Raw genomic sequence first — 12808 nt, forward strand, 5'->3', positions numbered from 1 at the left:
CGTTGTACCCGGCCCAGCACCTGGCCCAGGAACCGCTCGGTCTCCCCCAAGACCTGGGGGCCAGAACAGGGTTCAGGAGGAGCAGTGCAGGGGGTGGGTGGGGAGGGTCAGGACAGGCCCCAGGCACCCACCTCCTGCAGCTCCTGGCTCTGCTGCTTCAGTTGCTGCAGGGCCCCCTGGCGGGCCTCCTCCTGCTCCAGGAATGGGAAGACATGGCAGTGGAAGCTGCAGAGAAGGGACGAAAGGGCCGAGGGTTTGCCTGGGAAAGGAGGCTCAGGGGAGCTCCTGGGGCAGGAGGGGACAGGACAGATATGGTGGAGGTGACATGCAGGGGTCTGGGATGCACGGAGCCCAGTGAGTGCCCAGAGCCAGGCTGAAAACTTTCTCGGGCCCAGTGCCCCCACCCCAGTCTCACCAGTCAGTGATCTTGCGGATCTTCTGTCCGATCTGCTCACCCCAGTAGGAGATGAGAAAGGTCATCCATGTCGTAGGCTCCCCCTGCAGGACCCAGGCTCAGTTTACCCTGGTGTTCCAGCTCTGCCCAGCACACCCCCAGCCTGTCCCTTACTCGGCTCACCGTCACAGGGTCCTCCAGCTGCTGCTCCACCTCCCTGAAGCTGGCAATGAGGAAGCCGCGGCAGGCTCTCCAGAGCAGACGCTCCAGCGCGGCGGCCTTGTGGGGCTCCACGGCACCTGCCACAAAGCTGCCAGCAGAAGTTTCCCCTGGTGTTCCAGCTCTGCCCAGCACACCCCCAGCCTGTCCCTTACTCGGCTCACCGTCACAGGGTCCTCCAGCTGCTGCTCCACCTCCCTGAAGCTGGCAATGAGGAAGCCGCGGCAGGCTCTCCAGAGCAGACGCTCCAGCGCGGCGGCCTTGTGGGGCTCCACGGCACCTGCCACAAAGCTGCCAGCAGGGCTGGGTGGGGGTGGCTCCCACCTCCCTCCCTGCCTCACCCAGCTAGGCCATCTGGCAGGGCCCTGCCTCCAAGGCAAAGCAGAAGCCCACCCGGGTGCCCAGAGAGGAGAAAGCAACAAGAGCAAAGGCTTGGGACTACGGAAAGTTCCAGGCCTGAGGGAGGAGCAGAGGACAAGCAGTGCTCAGGCACGTGAGTGAGGGAAGAGCACGGAACAGGGAGTCCGCGCACGGCCTGGTCAGGGCTCGGGCTGACAGGAAGGAGCTTGAAGTGGACCTGTACTCACTTGACCCTCAGGTCCTGGTGTGGCCCCTTGGAGTGCTGCAAGAGGGGGGTCGTCTCCGAGAGCCCATCTGTGTGGGTGGCTACCAGCTAAGAGCAGAGCGACACCATGAGCCCACCCCCGGGGCGGCCTGGCACCCCCTGTTCGACCCTCATCCCCTGCCTGAGCTGGAGCTGACCGGGGTACCATGGCCCTGGGCCAGCACGGCTGAGTGGAGCTGTAGCTGGTGTAGCTGGGCCCGCAGGGCCTGCTGGTTGCCCCGCACATCTCGCAGCTCCTGGGCCAGGCGATCTGTCTCCTCCTGGATGCGCAGCAGGTCACGGGGCGGAGGCGCCAGCAGCCTCCCCTCGGGTGGGGGCAGCTCCTGTCCAGCTCGCCTGACCTCCTCCTGCAGGAAGGCTGGGTGCAGAGGCACAGGGTTGGGGGCCACTCGGGGTCCACTGTTAGCCAAAGGCTAGTGAACACCAAGGGGATCGCAGATGCCACCCACACTCCACCAGTCACTAGCTAATGAACTCAGCCAGTCAGAGACTCTCTGAAAACCCCCAGGCCAAACCTCCCTCCCTCCCCAAGGGCCTGCTCCCCTCCCTCTGAGCTCAAGTCTGGGCTGCTGTCCCTCCCCAGTCCCTCGCCACCCACAGCCCAGGGCTGAGGCCCATGGAGTTCTCCTGGGCATTTGCGGGGCCTGGACCACCATCTGATGAACCAAGAAACAGCCAAGTCAGACCTCTCTATTCCCCTTCCTTGGAGGAGGCAGGGGGCTTCATCTCTTGACAGGGGTTTCCAGAGCAGAGACAAGGGCAGGAGTCCCTCTCTCCTGGGTTCAGAAAGGAGCTGCTCCTTGGAGGCACCCAACCCTAGATCCTGGTTCCCACCCATCCACAGAGGAGAAAGCTCCATCCGGGCCTCTGCCCTGCTTAGAAACTCCTGTAGCTCCCCAGCGTCTGTCAGACAAAGTCCCAGGTTCTCACACTGTATTCGAGGCCTCCTCCAAGCCAGCCCTGCCTGGGCCCTCTGCTCAGCCCACCTGAGGCTGCCCTGTTCCCAAGAACGCCCCTCTGATCCCAGCTGCTCTGTCTGGCTCTGGCTACATCTCCCTTCTCTGCCCTCCACCTGGATAACCCAGACTTTCCCTTTCACACCAAGCTTGGCTAGCACCTCCTCCAGGAAGCCTGCCTGGGATATGGGATTAAGGCCAACTCACTGAAGGTCTTCTCCAACTCCTCGCAGCGCCGAACATCTACCACGAAGCGTCTCTGAAAGGCACTCACTGAGGCATTGAGCTGTGGTTGTCAAACAGAGGGGTCAGTGTCCCTGAGGAGAGGCCAGAAGGGTCCCCACACCCCGGGGCCCAGGCCTGCCTCTCCTCAGGTATGAGCTCCTTCTCTGTAAAGGTGCAGAGTGTGCCATGAGCCTCCAGACACCCATGTAGAGCACAGGCCTCATGCCCCAGAGAGGGTGTGAGCAGGAGCTGAGGAGGCTTGGCCAAAGCCAGGCCAGGGCAGGGTCTCCTACGGCAAGGAGCTGCTGGGTGCGAATGGGATCAGGGGCCACTCTGGAGGAGGTGGCCCTCATTTAGGCCTAGATTGCAGGCCTGGCTCAGTGGCAGAGACCCACATGACATTCCCAACCACACCTGGCCCCTACTCACATCTCTGAACTCTACGATGCCCAGCTCGCCAAGCTGGCTCACGCAGGAGTAGGCAGCTGCTGTGGGCAGGAAGAGCTGAACCAGGGCCACCTCCTCACTCCGGAACATGGAGCCCATGGTCCTGTGCGGTGGGCAGGGGGCCGTTCAGGCGTGGACCACAGACAGTTCCTCACTGAGAAGGCCTCCCAGACCCCTCGCAGAGCCCTGGAAGGTACTGCTCCCACACCATCTGACAGATAAGGACCAGGCCCTGGAAGGTGCGGCGGGCTGCAGGGTCACCAGGAAGAGAAAGGTGCGGCGGGCTGCAGGGTCACCAGGAAGCAGGAGGACTGACTGCCTGGCCCAGCCTGCCACCCAGCCTCAAACTCTCTCCTAGCTTGTTCTTGCCGTCCCGCCTCTCCATCCTGCCCTCACCCTACACCCCGCTCGCTCACTCATTTCCTCCTTCAGCCTGGCTTTCTACTCCAGGGGAGGCTTTGACAACTGACACCCTGGGCTGGGGTGGGGCTTGTCCTCTGGGACAGTGGAAGCTAAGTGAGGAAGGGGGACTGTTGGAGGGGAAGCACCTGAGGCCTGGGTTGCTGAGCAGCCGTTAAAGTGAGGGCTGGAGGCAGAAGCAGCCTTCCAGGTGTTGAAATCAGCGAAAGTGAAACTGGGGAACGGACGGGAAGGGGGAGGGCCAGGGTGGCCTCCAACCGGCCCTGCTGATGTCCCAGCCCACAAGTCAGGACTCCCAGGTCCCCGCCTGCTCCATGGCCACTACTCTTGGGGCTATTTCCTTGACTCTCAAATTCGGGGGGTGGGGAGGGACAGACAAGGGTGAGGACGCTGCTGGGTCGGACCTTTTGGCACCAGAGCACCCAGCCTTCTGCCTGGGCTGGCCAGTGCCTGCCCAGATGGCCACTTCCTTCCCTGAGCCTGGTTTCCTAACTCTAAATAGGGAACTGCAGCCCCATCCCCAGCCTGGGAAAGGAGAGATCACTGAGGGGGCAGTCCAAGGGGCCGAAGTGCAGAGCCCTGGGCAGGGAAAAGAGGTAGGAGGCCTGGGTGCCCTCACCTAAAGACATGGCTGGGTCACTGGGTGGATACTGAGGACCAGGGCTTGGGGCTCTGCCCCAACCGTGACTGGCTGTGTGACCCTGAGCTAGTTTCTCACCCTCTCTGGGCCTCCACGTCCTCTGGGTGAATGGGACTTGGCCACCCCTAGCAAAGACAGGATCTGGGTAGTAAGGTGGTAAAAATAATCAGAGCCTCCACATAATCCCTGTACCCGCATCACCTCACAATAATCCCTATTGACAATCCGGGGAGGGGGCTTTGGGCCCTATTTTATAGACAGGTCAACTGAGGCTTGGAAAAGTGAGGTTCAAAGTCACATGAGCAGCTGGTGGCCAAGCCAGGCCCTGGGGCTGAGGTTTTGAAGTCCCAGCGTTATGTGCTAGGAGGGTTGTTCTCTCACCTGGGCACCTGTAGGGGCTGTGCTGGCCAAGTAAGTGGCTGAAGGGAGCTGGGTCTGAGGATCTGGCTGGTGGAGCAGCGCGCCCCCACCCAGCAGCGGCCATGGCCACTCCAGCCCAGTACCTCTGGCTCACAGGGCAGCTGGGGGGCTCACAGACCCTCTGCCTAGGTATCGGCTCACTCAGGCCCAGGCACTTCCCTTGGGTGGGGCACCCTGTGGTGGCGTGGTTGTGTACAGGGCGCTGGACAACCTCTCCCCTGGCATTTGAGGCCTCCTCTGCCCCTGCCAGGCGCCACTCCAGCCTCTCCGATTTCTGAGCAAATGAGGGTGCCTCCTCTGAGGCCTTCCGGGTCCAGGCTGCAGCCCAGCCCTCACCCTGTGCCCCTCTCCTGGCCCCTCGGGAGGCCAGGAGTTAAGGCTCCTCTTCCAGGAATCCATTAGATCTCTTCTCAAAGCCCCTGCCAGGGGACGATGAGCCCAGGTCGCCCACCACCTCCACTTCTCCAGACTGGTGGGCTCTGGAGTCCCAGGCGCCCTTCTGGTCTCTAGCTCGGCTACTTCCTAGCTGGGTGGGCCCGAGTTTCCTCATCTGTAGAATGGGTTCCTCCCGCTACAGGAAGATGCAGCAGGGAAACTCAGCCACACCAGGCCGGGCAGGCAGAGCCGGGTTCATAGCACTTGGAGGCAGTTACCCATCCTCTTCCCTATCGTTTCGGTGACCCCCTGCAAGGCCTGAAGGCGGGTGGACTAAGTTGCACCCACGGACCCCTGCTTAAGAGAGGAGCCAGGGCCCCTTTCTAGAGTGGGGGTAAGCTGGGGTGGCAGGCCGAGCAGGGGTCCGCAGACCTCAGCTGGGGCACTCACCCCGGGTGGGCCGCGCGCTCGCCGCTGGGCTCTTCGCCGCTCCGCGCTGGCCAGGCCGGACGCAGCACTGCGCTTCCCGCCCGGGCGCCCACGCAGCTCTCCTTTCCCCGCGGGCGGGGCCGACGGGGCGGGGCCAGGGACGCTGCGTCCCCCGGCCCGAGCCCCTACCGGGAGTCGCAGAGCAGGAGCAGAAGGCGGGACCCGGGCTGTGACCCGACGGCGGGAAGCCCTTTCAGGGACAGGGGGCGGTTAATTCCGGAGACGAGGCCTGGAGACCGAAGGGGAAACTGACCAGCGCTACCTGAGCGGCCTGTGAGGCTGGGATGCCGGAAGCCCTCGGGTTCAGGCCTAGCTTTGGGCTAGGCGTGCGCCCCCTACACTCCCACCTGGAGCGCTGGCGGGGAAGGCCGGTGTAACCCGACGCTCTCAGGATAATGGGCCTGGGATCTGCCACCTGCGTCTCCCTAGCTCGCTCTCCCACTTCTGGGCCCCGTCTCCCTCTGTGAGGCCCACTACTTACACCTTCCTGCTTCTCACCACCCAGGACGCGGCTGGCTCCAGGCCCAGTGTTGTGTCCTTGGGTGTGTGGCTGACCCTCTGAGCGGCTGCACGACATTGAGGGCTCCGCCTCCAGCAGGCACTGGGAAGTACTGGGAACAGGGCAGTTGCTGCCACCCACCTGTGGCTAAGGGTGCAGGGTGACCTTGTTCCTAATCAACAACGTAGGGTCATCAGATCCCAGTGCCTGGAAATGGACTTGCGACTGTCCAGCTGCCTGCACTTTGGACAGACTTGGACTAGACTTGAGCACCAGAGGGACATGGGGCCCTTCTACTCTGGTGACCCTTGAACTGCACAGTGAGCAGAGGCTTGAGGAGTGGGGGGAGCGGTGACGGGGCCCCAGGGCTGCCTGGAAACTGAATCACCCTCTAAGTGTCGTAGACCTGTTCGAACAGAGACCCTTAGTAAACCAGGTGGAGGTGGAGTCTCAGTCAACACTGCCAGGACAGGGGAAAACCAGAACTCTATGGCTTCCAGAGTTACAGTGGTGTTACAGCTACACTCCTAACGTGAAAAAATGCCATAGACTAGCAGTCCCCAACCTCCCTGGAACCAGGGACCAGCCTCATGGAAGACAACCTCTCGGCGGACTGGGGTAGGGGGGCTGGTACCCCAATGACCCACCACATTGCAATACACAAATGAAACAATCACACAATAGGGTTCATGTTCCCGTAAGAATCAAAGTCCACTGCTGATCCGACAGGAGGCCAAGCCCAGGCAATGATATGAGTGATGGACGAAGCCACACTTGTGGCCAATGCCCACCCCTGCTGCATGGTGGGATGGGTGAGTGGGGCCAACAGTCCAGGAACCTGCACCTGTCTGTGGCTTAGGGTATAGGGACCCATGCCTTAGACCTATCAGGGAAAGAATCAAGTCAGTGCCAATTCTCTGTGGTTACACGTGGAAAGGGCTAAATTAAAGGTGATTTAGGATTTCTGAGCCTGCCTTTTGAAAAAAGCTGTTGTCTTGACCAGGACTAGCAGTGTGGACCCCTCCTGGGCTCTGATCTTTCTTGGTTGCTGCAGTTCTCACCCTTATGCTCATTTCTGCAGCATCCCGCAAAGCCTTGGCCAGGTATTAAAGCCTGGCCTAACACGAAGGCCCAGGTATCAGGAGGTGACTTGAGAAAAGGAGCACTCCGGGAATGGACTGGGAAAAGGCTGAGGTTTTTTGCTAAGGCCGTCTCAGATCCTCGAACGTCTAACATGCAGTGCCAGTCCCAGGTGAGAGGACACATGGGGTGGTCACCACCCTTATTGGTCCACCCTTCTCCCTTCTTTCCCAGAAGCATCTTAGGACATCAGTGCTTTATAAGCACTTTGGGAAATGACTGGGGAGGGAGGAGGGATTCGATGTCCCTCGGCTCTGTTTATTGACTGCAAATGTGCTGCGTGATCTTGAGCAGATTATTTCACCTCTCTCAAGATGGTTTTCTGAGACCAGCAGATGGCATAATGGTTACGTTGCTGGACTCCCACGTAGTCGACAGCAGCTCAAGTCCCAGACCCAGTGCCTTAAAAAACGTCAGGCATGTGTGCCCAAGATCCCGAGAGGAGAATGGAGGAGAAAGGACTGAGATGTGGCCGTCCTCCCTGGGGGGGTCATTTGTTACTGTCTGTGTCTCTCCAGTGAGTACACGTGCCCTACAGCAAAAATCTCAAAAATAAATAAATAAATTAGTTTCACAGCACTCATTGTTGGCTACTATGGCAGCAATAGGCCCGCACATGGTCCTAGAGGGAACCACCACTTTGCTGGGATTGCAAAACAGGAAGTGATGACAGGCAGACACTAAGCCAGTAGCCTGGTCTGGTCTGGGAAATGTAGGGAGAAAAGGGGATGTGGCTGGAGGCAAGGCCAGCTCAGGGACAGCAGGGCATGTGTCACTCCCTTGTGACTATCACCACCACCGCAGGCTTCTCCCTAACCCCCCCCCACCAGAAGCATGCCTTTGCCTGAGTTTCTGCCACTTAGGAGGCTCCACATCCTAAGGGTCTTAGTCACATGTGGCCCTCGGGAAACAGCAGGCCACACCTTGGCCTCCTGAGATTGTGGGGACTGCAGACCTGCAGTGACTCTGGCATTGCCAAGGCTTGGAGAAAATGCCTCAAATTATGTGGGCTGTGGCCTAGCCGAGAGGAGGGCCGACAGGCCCCATGGAATCACAGAAGGCTGGGCCAGCAGTGCAGGACTGGCTGAGGTCACGGGCACAGGACCCCACTAAGAGAATGGGCTGGGGACCTCCATGTGGTCCAGTGGAGGGATCCACAGGCCTCTGGCAACTGGGGATGGTCCTGCTTGGATGGCCAGATTCAAATCAGGAGGCACTGGCGGGGTCAGAGGCTCTTTATTGGGCAGCAGGGGCTGCGGGGATCCAGCGGGCAGGGCGGGGCGCATCACCGGTAGAGGTAGTCGGCCTGGATGTTGGCGGCGATCTCGGCCTCCCACTTGTCTCCATTGTTGAGCAGCTTCTCCTTGTTGTACAGCAGCTCTTCGTGTGTCTCCGTGGAGAACTCGAAGTTGGGGCCCTGTGGTTGGGGGAGGAGGGATGGTTGTTGGCAGGTCCCTCCCAGAAACCTCTGCCTTGCCTGCCCCATCTAGAGCCTGCTTACCTCAACAATGGCATCCACAGGGCAGGCCTCCTGGCAGAAGCCACAATAGATGCACTTGGTCATGTCGATGTCATAGCGGGTGGTTCGGCGGCTGCCATCAGCTCTTGGCTCGGCCTCGATGGTGATGGCCTGGTGGGAGGGCCAGTGGACACTGCCAAAATGCCCAGCCCTATCATGACCCCTAGGTCTACTCCTTGCAGCTCGTTCCTACCCCTGGAATCTACACAGATGCCTCCCAAGAGACCACCCCTCACATCTGCACAACAGCTTCAGGTTTCTTCCTAACACTCGCCCCAGCTGACCGTCCTCTGGTTTGCTTGCTGGTTATCGCTGTTACTTCCTATCCAAGAACATAATCCCCTTGAGGGAGGCTGCTTCAATGCAGCACCCACAGTCTTAAGGAGTCTCCCCCTGTAGTAAGAGCTCAATTACTGTTGAAGGACTTCCCAAAGCCACGCAGCAACAGAGGAGCAAAGCCCTGAGACCTGGGGGTAAAGCACGTCCTTACCTCTGTTCCTGAGCATGGTCTTTTTTTTTTTAAGAATTATTTTTATTTAAATATATTTATTTATTCCAATTTGACCACAGAGCAAGAGTGAGAGACAGAGAGAAAATGAGAAAGCAAGCTGCCAGGTCCAGGCCTTGAACTGTGATCAGCCATGTTGGAGTCCAACACGCTTAAACACTACATCAGCCAGCCCCTGAATACAGTCTTATGCCAGCTGGGGGAAAGGAGCTCCCACAGTCAGGAGAACCTTCAAAAGTGCTTGGCAATGGGACCACAGTTAGTGTAATGGCTATGTCACTGGACTCCCATGTAGTTGACCGCGGTTCGAGTCCCGGACCCAGTGACTTAAAACTCACGCCAGGTGCGTGTGTGTGCATGCCTAAGATCCCGAGAGGAGAAGGGATTGCAGTGTGGCCATCCCCACTGGGGGGTGATTTCTCACTTTCTCTCTCTCTGTCTTTCTGGCGAGTACATGCGCCCTATGGCAAAACCTCTCAAAAAAAAAAGGTGCTTGGCAATGACCCTTATCCCTCAATCCAGGAATACAATGCCCACCCCTGTAGTGGTGTCTTTGGATATAGCCTCATCATTTTGTGTAAAAATGTGAATAATGGCTTCTACCTACTGTTCTTGTAAACATTAAATGCGACAATGCAGGTAATGAGCAGGTAAACGGCATTCCCTGGACGCCAGGCCCATCATCGGTGCTGCTGCTGTTGTTTGGGGCCCCTTCCATGGGCTCCCGTTCAAGACCACAGCCTGTGGCTTGGAGGACCTGGGAGTGGTCCAGGAGACAAGCTAGGACTTGGACGAGCGCTGCCCTAAGTCAGGGAACACCCCCCATAGGGACAGTGAGTAAGGACAGTGCTGCTAGGTTCCTCTTGGGCACACTCAGGGCCTGGACCAGAGCTGTGGCTGCATCTCCTGTTTCTGCACTAACAGGGCTCACAGGAGCAGCAACCAGGGCTCAGGGGCTCAGTGGTGATGTGTATCCTTGGACAACCTATGACAGGCACACGGGAGGGGTCCTGAAAGCGCCACTACATCCAGGACAAGTGCTGACCCTCAGGTGCTCACAGGCCCAAGTCTGATGTCCCTTACCAGACCCTCTGGGGCAGGGCCCACACAGATCCAGTGCCTGCTCAGGGCACTGTGACTCACAGGCCCCGAACACCCTGGCCACAGGACTCATCACTTCCATTCACAGGGAAGAAGTGCCTCAGAGAGGGACAGGGACTTTCTTGGGGACACACATGGAGTAGGGTGAGGGGCAGAGTTTGGGTCCAGGGATACCTGGCTTCTCTCTCACCTTGTGGCAGGGGCTGGGGTGGTGGCCGGGGGGTGAGGGGCTCACCTGGGCCGGGCAGACAGCCTCACAAAGCTTGCAGGCAATGCAGCGCTCCTCCCCAGATGGGTAACGGCGCAGCGCGTGCTCCCCACGGAAGCGCGGGCTCAGAGGGCCCTTCTCAAATGGGTAGTTAATAGTGGCCGGCTCTCGGAACAGGTAGCTCAGGGTCATGCCCAGGCCTGTAGAAAACATGTATGTAGTGGGCAGGGGGAAGCCCCTCCTCCCCTACCCACCAACCCGTCTGTGCCCAACCCCTGCCTGCCCTGTCCTCTCTCCGCCAGGGCCCACCTCGGATGAGTTCAGTCCACATCAGGGTCCGAGCTGCCCGGTCAGTCACCGACTTCATGTCCATCTCAGGCTCCCCCATGTTCACATACTCTGTGGGGAGGCGGGCAGAGGCTGAGGCAGGAGGCCTCACACGCCCTCCTGTGCCTGTTCTCTAGAGGAGCCAGCTCAGGAGATGAGGCCTTGTTCTCACTTCCGGGGACAATAGTCGGGTGTCTGGGGCAGCCTGTTCATTCACCAAACCTTTCCTAAGCCTCATTGAGGACGCCATGGGGCCAACCTCTGGCCCCAAGCAGTGCTTGCCCATTTCCCCCTGTGCCTGGGAAGTCAACTGAGGCCTGGAAGTCTTCGAGCAGGGATTTAAAGAGTTGAAGTGGATGGATAAGGGGACTTGGTGAAGACTTACAAATACTCTGGCTCACTCAGGCAGCTCCCTCCCCGTTACACCCAGGGGAGCCCTAAGGTCACACCTGCTAACCCCTGTCATGATGGATTCTGCCCTATGCATCATATTCAATTGTGACCATCATGCTCATTTTACAAAGCGGAAACTGAGGCTCAGAGAGAGATGCTCCTGACAAAACCAAGACTAGACTAAAACTTTATTTTTCCTCCCTTGCTATTCTAGCAGGACCATAATCAGGAAAACCTGAGGCCAGAGACCACCCACATACTCACTGTAGGTGGCAGTCACTGCACTGCTGTGGAGGCTTCGGCCACTGGGGTGTCCTACAAGGTGAGGGGTGATGCTTTGTAGCCATGACCTCATGCCAGGAGACAGGGTTCCCCCACACACCCCTCTAGGGGAAAGCCTCCCTTGGTCCTACCTGCACGTGCAGCCTGGGCCAGGGCCCGCAGCAGCGTGGAAGTGGTCAGGCAGTGCATCTGGGGCATAAAAACAGAGAGTGGCCTGGAGTCCAAGAACAGCCCTTCCCAGGAACCACAGGAGCCCTGAGCCTTGACCCCAAGACCATGGTGCCATCCTGTTCCCTACTCATACCACATCCTGTCTGACCCCTCCCAGCCCTCCAACCTGACCCAGCTCAGCTGTGATAAAGTTTAGGGAATTCATGCAGACCCCAAGGCCTATCTATCAATATCTTATTTCCTAAGAAAACTTTTAAATTGATCCCTTCTCCATTCCCGATCTCCTTCAAACTGAAGAACACTTCTAAGCACCGCCAGCTTGTTCTAAGAGATAACTCTGTGTTGGGCAGTGTGCCAGGGGTCGTGTGCACTGTCATCCTGTCCTTCCAAGGACCCTTCGCAGGAGGCACAGATGAGAAACCACAGCTGACTGTTAAGTGAGTCACCCAAAATCACACAACAGGGAGGTGAGTGCAGGAATTGGACCCAGCCCTCCTCTCCTGGAAACCTTTAAAGAATCCTCAGAATCAAATTTATCCTTCCTGCTTCAAAGCTCCCCTGGAACTGTTCCCAAGCCAAGTGACCCTGGACAGATGACATGACCTGGCCTCGGTCTTCTCACCTGTAAAATAGGGAGGTCATGAGAACTACGGGAGTTCTCGCAGGCAAAGGGTTATAGCCCAGAGCCCACACTTAGCCAGATCGCAAGAGTGCCCCTCCATAGCCTGTGCACTCTAGCAGCCCCACTTCTTTTGACCACCGATTTCAGTTCCACGTACCCAACCCAGCACCTTTTCTGACCTTCCCCATGACCTCTGACCCTACAGACGCAGAAGGTGCCAGGCCTGGCAGTACAGACGCCCTGAGAGCGCTGGCTTCCGGTCAGCCCGTTACACGCTGAAGGACACAGAGGCTAAGGGCCCTATTGGACCAATATGAGGCCTGACCTGAGAACAGAGGTGGCAAGGCCAACGGGGACACCACACTCGTCTCCGATGCCCCGCTGTCCAGGCCCCGCTGTGAGGGCCGACCCCTGAGCACCCACCTTGAAGCGCAGCCACTCGTTCCCTGGAGGAGCCGAGAGGAGGAGCCTATACCCAGAGACGCTGCCATTGGGCCAGCTGCCTTCGTCTTTTTCTTGCCAACCTTCCATGGTGTAATCTGATTGGCCAGTTGCGGGGCCGAAGGAGGCGGGATTCAGAAATAACTTTCCTCTGACTGGCTAAGGGAAGGCCGGTGCTTGAAGCCCTGTAGGGAGCCGCCATATTGTTTTGGACGGACCAATACGCTAGGACTCTTGAGTCGCCGGAGGCGGGACTTCCGGGCGTGGTTTGGACAGCAGCTCCGGGACCCGGGGCCTGGCGGACCGACCGGGTCTTCTCCAGGAGCGCGTAGTGACGTCAGTAATGACAGCGGGGACCGGGGGGAACGCGGGCGGCCTGTGTCCCAC

At 58.9% G+C, this 12808-nt stretch overlaps 2 protein-coding genes across 5 annotated transcripts in view; both read right to left on the minus strand.

The window, feature by feature from the left end:
- Positions 1-5281, minus strand: part of TCIRG1 (T cell immune regulator 1, ATPase H+ transporting V0 subunit a3) — a gene marked incomplete in the record, with an annotated part of 16384 nt that extends 11103 nt beyond the window's left edge. Inside the window, 9 exon segments of the mRNA XM_027769413.1 lie at positions 1-53; positions 132-225; positions 416-498; positions 578-704; positions 1201-1286; positions 1376-1596; positions 2402-2480; positions 2849-2969; positions 5172-5281. Of these exon segments, the coding sequence (XP_027625214.1) occupies positions 1-53; positions 132-225; positions 416-498; positions 578-704; positions 1201-1286; positions 1376-1596; positions 2402-2480; positions 2849-2965 (860 nt within the window).
- Positions 5282-8066: 2785 nt separating this feature from the next.
- Positions 8067-12526, minus strand: NDUFS8 (NADH:ubiquinone oxidoreductase core subunit S8). Of its 4 annotated transcripts, none has more exons than XM_006171260.3 (7): positions 12404-12526; positions 11319-11376; positions 11170-11220; positions 10495-10584; positions 10213-10385; positions 8351-8479; positions 8067-8266 (listed from the first exon to the last, which is right to left on the minus strand). In XM_006171260.3, the coding sequence occupies exons 1-7, from the start codon at positions 12509-12511 to the stop codon at positions 8135-8137; spliced, it is 741 nt and encodes a 246-aa protein (XP_006171322.2). In that variant the 5' UTR covers positions 12512-12526; the 3' UTR covers positions 8067-8134. The 4 variants fall into 4 exon arrangements, with proteins under 4 accessions (XP_006171322.2, XP_006171325.1, XP_006171323.1 ...); XM_006171263.3 differs by lacking the exon at positions 12404-12526 and adding an exon at positions 12306-12387; XM_006171261.3 differs by lacking the exon at positions 12404-12526 and adding an exon at positions 11981-12143.
- Positions 12527-12808: the final 282 nt, after the last annotated feature.

Source organism: Tupaia chinensis, unplaced genomic scaffold (genome assembly GCF_000334495.1).
Source record: "Tupaia chinensis unplaced genomic scaffold, TupChi_1.0 Scaffold149501_1, whole genome shotgun sequence".
Taxonomy (NCBI): domain Eukaryota; kingdom Metazoa; phylum Chordata; class Mammalia; order Scandentia; family Tupaiidae; genus Tupaia; species Tupaia belangeri.